Below are 7,914 nucleotides of genomic sequence, written 5' to 3'. Positions count from 1 at the left end.
GGTAATGTCAGTTGGGGGTTCATAGCCGATCATTCGGAGTATCTTTTTTTCCGTAGCAGTGCAGACGTGGTTTGTCGTCCTCTCATTTACTTTTTATATTTTTTTGTATACATTTCAATTTATTTTTCAACCTCTTTTCCATTTTTTAATAAAAAATACCTTCTGGTCATTCAATGTGACACGGATCCTCAATTATTTTTTTTTAGACCTTATAGCCAAAACTTTCCAAAACTTTCATCAGAAGACAGCCATCAGAAGCTAATTAGCTACTAGCTATCTAGCTATCTAGTCATTGTTATCCACTGCTAGCGGCCTTTACCCTTTGCACAGGCACCAGAAGTTTTTTTTAACCTGGATAATACCTGCCAGCCTCGGACTGTTTTTCTCCACTACAACGCCGGATTCCTGCCGTAAATCCTGGACCATTACTCAATTCAAATGTATTTTATAAAGCCCCTTATACATCAGCTGATATCTCAAAGTGCTGTACAGAAACCCAGCCTAAAACCCCAAACAGCAAAAAAATGCAGGTGTAAAAGCATGTGATCATCACAGCTAGCTAGATGCCACCGAGTGACCTGAGTGACCTGAGTCAGGCGCATCTCCCGGCTAGCAAACTAAATTACTACAACTACAATACCTCTTTCACGGGAAAAATAAATAATCTGAGACGGAGCTCAGAACAACAGCCAAATTAGCCGCCATGTTGGGGTCAACAGAAACCAGAAAATACATGATAAATGTTTCCTTACCTTTGATGAACTCATCAGAATGCAGTCCTAGGAATCCCAGGTCTACAATAAATGCTTGACTTGTTCGTTAATGTCCGTTATTTATGTCAAATTAGCTACTTTGGTTCGCGCCTTCGGTAAACAATTCCAAAGTCACAAAGCGCCTCCACTATAACGTGATGAAATGTCCAAATGTTGCGTAACAGTCAGTAGAAACATGTCAAACGATGTATTGAATCAATCTTTAGAATGTTGTTAACATGCATCTTGAATAACGTTCCAACCGGAGAATTATATTGACTTCAGAAGAGCGATGGAACGGACGTCCTACTCATGTGAAGGAGCATGGTGAATGCGTGATCAGCCCGTGGAAGTGATTACTCATTCCTGTCTCCTTCGGCCCCCCTTCACATTAGATTCAGACAAAGTTCTATTGACTGTTGACATCTAGTGGAAGCCGTAGGAAGTGAAAACTCATCAATATCTCTCTGTGATTTCAATGAGAGCTTGGTTGAAAATTGGCACCCCCAGAAAAAATACAAACAGGAAGTGGAACTTCAGGTTTTTGCCTGCCATGCGAGTTCTGTTATACTCACAGACATAATTCAAACAGTTTTAGAAACTTCAGAGTGTTTTCTATCCAATATGAATAATAATATGCATATATTAGCAACTGGGAATGGGGAGCACCTCTGTGCACCTTTCATCCAAGCTACTCAATACTGCCCCTTCAGCCATAAGAAGTTAACATCTTGACTGACGTCTTTAGATGGTGCTTCAATATATCCAAAATTTTCCTTCCTCATGATTACATCTATTTTGTGAAGTGCACCAGGCCCTCCTGCAGCAAAGCACCCCCACAACATGATGCTGCCACCCCCGTGCTTCACGATTGGGATAGTGTTCTTCGGCTTGCAAGCTTCCCTCTTTTTCCTCCAAGTATAACGATGGTCATTTTTTCTGTTTCATCAGACCAGAGGACATTTCTCCAAAAAGTATGACCTTTGTCCCCATGTGCAGTTGCAAACCGTAGTCTGGCTTTTTAATGGCGGTTTTTGAGCAGTGGCTTCTTCTCTGCTGAGCGGCCTTTCAGGTTATGTTGATATAGGACTCGTTTTACTGTGGACATAGATACTTCACAAGGTCCTTTGCTGTTCTGTTTTTTTTCCCTTAATTTTTCGCACCAAAGTACGTTCATCTCTAGGAGACAGAACGCGTCTCCTTCCTGAGCGGTATGACGGCTGCGTGGTCCCATGGTGTTTAAACTTGCGTACTATTGTTTGTACAGATGAACATGGTACCTTCAGGCGTTTGGAAATTGCTCCCAAGGATGAACCGGACTTGTGGAGGTCTACAATTTATTTTCTGAGGTCTTAAATTATTTATTTAGATTTTCCCATGATGTAAAGCAAAGAGGCAATGAGTTTGATAGTAGGCCTTGAAATACATCCACAGGTACACTTCCAATTGACTCGAATGATGGCAGTTAGCCTATTAGAAGCTTTTAAAGGCACAGTCAACCTAGTGTATGTAAACGTTTGACCCACTGGAATTGTGATACAGTGAATTATAAGTAAAATAATCTATCTGAAAACAATTGTTGGAAAAATTACTTGTGTCATGCACAAAGTAGATATCCTAACCGACTTGCCAAAACTATAGTTTGTTAACAAGACATTTGTGTAGTGGTTGAAAATCGAGTTTCAATGACTCCAACCTAAGTGTATGTAAACTTCCGACTTCAACTGTATATATACCGTACTGTACATGAACACAGATTTAGTATTCTGTTTATGAATGTAAAATGTTCAGTATATTTCCATGGTTAGTTACAGCAAATACAGTGTTAGACATGTTACTACCAAGTCAGTACATATTGATGCAAAGGTGTTTTACAGGTGTTTTACAGTATATGGCCAATATACTGATCATATGCATCGCCATTTACCACAAACCACTGAGGTGCTTTATTATAAACCGGTAATGAGAGCAGTAAAATGTTTTGCTATACCGCGGTATACAAAGGCTTCCAAGCCAATCAGCATTGAGGGCTGGAACCACCCAGTTTATAGGTTTTAGCACCACTTAACAGTGGAACTAAGGACCAAATAATCTGAATGTCAAGGTTTCTCATATTCTCACCTGTCACTGTCATCCAGCTCTCTGGTGATTCTCCTTCAGAGTTGGTACACTTGTAGAGTCCTTCATCTGACTTGGATACTGCAGGGATGGTCATCTCTCCTGTAGTCTCATTCCTGATGAGGGATCCATCTTTGTAGAAATCAGCTGTGAGGTTAGAGGGAGTTCCCTGATATCTGCAGCGCAGAGTCACAGAAACTCCCTCAGTCACAGGAAGGGCAGGGCTCTCCAGGATCACAGCTCCATCTGTATATAATATATAAACATCATATATAAACAGGTCTCTCCAGGATCACAGCTCCAGCTGTATATAATATATGAACATCATATATAAACAGGGCTCTCCAGGATCACAGCACCAGCTGTATATAATATATGAACATCATATATAAACAGGTCTCTACAGGATCACAGCTCCAGCTGTATTGTCACGACTCCCGCCGAAGTCGGCTCCTCTCCTTGTTCGGGCGGTGCTCGGTGGTCGACGTCACCGGTCTTCTAGCCATCGCCGCTCCACCTTTCATTTTCCATTTGTTTTGTCTTGTTTTTCCGCACACCTGTTGTACATCCCCTCATCACTCTACGTGTATATTATCCTCTGTTCCCCCCCATGTCTGTGTGTGTAATTGTTCGTTACATGTCATGTGTGACGCTTCATGCTGGTTTGTCGCCGGGTCTTGTTTGGAACCCGTGGTATTGTATGCTGTACATTATTTGTGTGACGAGTGCGCTATTCGCTTTTGAGTGTTGTTACGCAGTTGCGTCCGACTGTTTTCCTTCTGCCAAATAAAGTTCTGTTCACTCATCTCTGCTCTCCTGCACCTGACTTCAGTTGAATGTATATAATATATAAACATCATATATAAACATAACATCAGCTATCTGAAACCAGATGAACCACTAAACACTATAATGTTAGTAGATGGTGTTTGTGGACATACCATGTACTGTGATGTTGACAGCATTGCTGTGTTCTCCAGACCCAGACTCACACCAGTACACTCCACTGTCTGATGGTATTAGCAACACGATGCATGAAGACTCTTGTTGTTTTCCCCAGTCAGTAACACACTCTGAAAGCTTTCCTCTCTCTGCGTTCCTCATCACTCTCCATCCAGCAGAGTTCCCCTGAACCTCACAGCTCAGAGAGACAGACTCATATTTAAAGAACTGAGATCTGTCAGGACTGACACTCAGAGAGTCAGGAAGAGATATATCTGAGAAAGAGAGTCAGAGAGAGGGATAGAGAGCGAGGGGGGAGATCGAGAGGAGGGAGTGAGAGAGAGAGATAAGGTCATGAGAAGATGAGATTCTGACTCTTTCGGCATAAAAATAAATGTTTTGTCACACCCTTGGTATACGGTCCGATATACCACGGCTTCCAAGCCAATCAGCATTCAGGGCTGGAACCACCCACTTTATAATGCAGGTTTTAGCACAGCTTAATTAACAGGGTAAAGAAAGACCAAATAATCTGAATGTCAAGGTTTGTCATATTCTCACCTGTCACTGTCATCCAGGTCTCTGGTGATTCTCCTTTAGAGTTGGTACACTTGTAGAGTCCTTCATCTGACTTGGATACTGCAGGGATGGTCATCTCTCCTGTAGTCTCAGTCCCGATGAGGGATCCATCTTTGTAGAAATCAGCTGTGAGGTTAGAGGGAGTTCCCTGATATCTGCAGCGCAGAGTCACAGAATCTCCCCCAGTCACAGGAAGGGCAGGGCTCTCCAGGATCACAGCTCCAGCTGTATATGATATATAAACATCATATATAAACAGGTCTCTCCAGGATCACAGCTCCAGCTGTATATAATATATAAACATCATATATAAACAGGTCTCTCTAGGATCACAGCTCCAGCTGTATATAATATATAAACATCTTATATAAACAGGTCTCTCCAGGATCACAGCTCCAGCTGTATATAATATATAAACAGGTCTCTCCAGGATCACAGCTCCAGCCGTACTCAGATTATTGCATGGTTTTCTTTTTCCGTAAAGTTTTTTGAAATCTGACACAGCGGTTGCATTAAATCTGTGAATAACACTTGTATCTTTTATTTATGTTTATTATGAGTGTTTCTGTGATTTGATGTGGCTCTGTGTGTCACGCCCTGACCTTAGAGATCCTTTTTATGTCTCTCTTTTGGTTTGGTCAGGGCGTCTAAATAGTTTAATATCTATATAAGATATGGTGGTAAGCTAATATAATGCTATATTGTGTTTTCGCTGTAAAACACTTAAAAAATCTGAAATATTGTCTGGATTCACAAGATGTTTGTAACGGCTGTCAATGTCGTTCTCCTCCTCAGACGAGGAGGAGCATGGATCGGACCAAGATGCGGAGTAGGAGGTATTCATGATTTTAATGGCAAACCAACAAACACTACAAATAAACAAAACAACAAACGTGACTAACCTGCAACAGTCCTGTGTGGCCCAAACGCTAACACAGGAAACAAACACCCACAAAACACCAGTGAAACCCTGGCTACCTTAGTATGACTCTCAATCAGAGACAAACGATACACACCTGTCTCTAATTGAGAATCATACCAGGCCGAACACAAAACCCAACATAGAAATAGAAAACATAGACTGCCCACCCAACACTCACGCCCTGACCAATAAAGACATACAAAACAAGAGAAAACAGGTCAGGAACGTGACATAACCCCCCCTTTAAGGTGCGAACTCCGGGCGCACCAGCACAAAGTCTAGGGGAGGGTCTGGGTGGGCATCTGACCACGGTGGTGGCTCAGGCTCTGGGCGAGGTCCCCACCCCACCATAGTCACTCCCCGCTTCCGTATCCCCCTCCCAATGACCACCCTCCAACTCAACCCACCTAAATGAAGGGGCAGCATCGGGATAAGGGCCAGCACCGGGATAAGGGGCAGCAGCTCCGGGATAAGGGGCAGCAGCTCCGGGATAAGGGGCAGCTCCGGACTGAGTGGCAGCTCCGGACTGAGTGGCAGCTCCGGACTGAGTGGCAGCTCATGACTGGGTGGCAGCTCATGACTGTAGGGCAGCTCATGACTGGAGGGCAGCTCATGACTGGAGGGCAGCTCATGACTGGAGGGCAGCTCTTGTCCATTGCTGTTCTGGTTAGTGCTTATTGGCTTATTTCACTGTAGAGATTCTAGACCTGCTCACTTTACCATATCCAACCTCTCAGTTCCACCACCCACATATGCGATGACATCACCTGGTTTCAATGATGTTTCTAGCGACAATATCTCTCTCATCATCACTCAATACCTAGGTCTACCTCCACTGTATTCACATCCTACCATACCTTTGTCTGTACATTATTCCTTTAAACTATTTTATCGCCCCCAGAAACTTCCTCTTACTCTCTGTTCTAGTAGCTCTAGGCGACCAATTCTCATAGCTTTTAGCCGTACCCTTATCCTACTCCTCCTCTGTTCCTCTGGTGATGTAGAGGTGAATCCAGGCCCTGCAGTACCTGGCTCCACTCCTATTCCCCAGGCGCTCTCTTTTGATGACTTCTGTAACCGTAATAGCCTTGGCTTCATGCATGTTAACATTAGAAGCCTCCTCCCTAAGTTTGTTTTGTTCACTGCTTTAGCACACTCTGCCAACCCGGATGTTTTAGCCGTGTCTGAATCCTGGCTTAGAAAGACCACCAAAAACTCAGACATTTTCATCCCCAATTACAAGATTTTCAGACAAGATAGAACGGCCAAAGGGGGCGGTGTTGCAATCTACTGCAAAGACTGCCTGCAGAGTTCTGTTTTACTATCCAGGTCTGTTCCCAAACAATTTGAACTTCTACTTTTAAAAATCCACCTCTCTAAAAACAAGTCTCTCACCGTTGCCGCCTGCTATAGACCACCCTCTGCCCCCAGCTGTGCTCTGGACACTATATGTGAACTGATTGCCCCCCATCTATCTTCAGAGCTCGTGCTGCTAGGCGACCTAAATTTGAACATGCTCAACACCCCAGCCACCCTACAATCTAAGCTTGATGCCCTCAATCTCACACAAATTATCAATGAACCTACCAGGTACCAGCCCAATTCCGCAAACACGGGTACCCTCATAGATATCATCCTAACAAACTTGCCCTCCAAATACACCTCTGCTGTTTTCAACCAAGATCTCAGCGATCACTGCCTCATTGCCTGCATCCGTAATGGGTCAGCGGTCAAACGACCTCCACTCATCACTGTCAAACGCTCCCTGAAACACTTCAGCGAGCAGGCCTTTCTAATCGACCTGGCCGGGGTATCCTGGAAGGATATCGATCTCATCCCGTCAGTAGAGGATGCCTGGTCATTTTTTAAAAATGCCTTCCTCACCATCTTGAATAAGCATGCCCCATTCAAGAAATTTAGAACCAGGAACAGATATAGCCCTTGGTTCTCTCCTGACCTGACTGCCCTTAACCAACAGAAAAACATCCTATGGCGTTCTGCATTAGCATCGAACAGCCCCCGTGATATGCAACTTTTCAGGGAAGCCAGAAACCAATATACACAGGCAGTTAGAACAGCCAAGGCTAGCTTTTTCAAGCAGAAATTTGCTTCCTGCAACACAAATTCAAAAAAGTTCTGGGACACCGTAAAGTCCATGGAGAATAAGAACACCTCCTCCCAGCTTCCAACCGCTCTGAAGATAGGAAACACTGTCACCACCGACAAATCCACTATAATTGAGAATTTCAATAAGCATTTTTCCACGGCTGGCCATGCTTTCCACCTGGCTGCCCCTACCCCGGACAACAGCACTGCCCTCCCCTCTGCTACTCGCCCAAGCCTTCCCCATTTCTCTTTCTCCCAAATACAGTCAGCTGATGTTCTAAATGAGCTGCAAAATCTGGACCCTTACAAATCAGCCGGGCTAGATAATCTGGACCCTTTCTTTCTAAAACTATCTGCTGAAATTGTTGCCACCCCTATTACTAGCCTCTTCAACCTCTCTTTCGTGTTGTCTTAGATCCCCAAAGATTGGAAAGCAGCTGCGGTTATCCCCCTCTTCAAAGGGGGGGACACCCTTGACCCTAACTGCTACAGACC

At 44.0% G+C, this 7,914-nt stretch overlaps 1 protein-coding gene across 1 annotated transcript; it reads right to left on the bottom strand.

Annotated features, from left to right (window-relative positions):
* Nucleotides 1-2,510: 2,510 nt before the first annotated feature.
* LOC120037797 (Fc receptor-like protein 5) lies at nucleotides 2,511-4,616 on the bottom strand (the record flags this gene model as incomplete). The annotated part of the gene is made up of 4 exons (XM_038983770.1): nucleotides 2,511-2,518; nucleotides 2,874-3,116; nucleotides 3,812-4,087; nucleotides 4,374-4,616. Coding segments are annotated over 4 exons (770 nt in total), but the record flags the coding sequence as incomplete, so codon positions are not given.
* Nucleotides 4,617-7,914: the final 3,298 nt, after the last annotated feature.

The sequence above is a fragment of the Salvelinus namaycush genome, unplaced genomic scaffold (assembly GCF_016432855.1).
Source record: "Salvelinus namaycush isolate Seneca unplaced genomic scaffold, SaNama_1.0 Scaffold188, whole genome shotgun sequence".
In the NCBI taxonomy this organism is placed as follows: domain Eukaryota; kingdom Metazoa; phylum Chordata; class Actinopteri; order Salmoniformes; family Salmonidae; genus Salvelinus; species Salvelinus namaycush.
The sequence above is the reverse complement of the archived record's forward strand: the minus strand, read 5'-3'. Positions and strand labels throughout refer to the sequence as shown.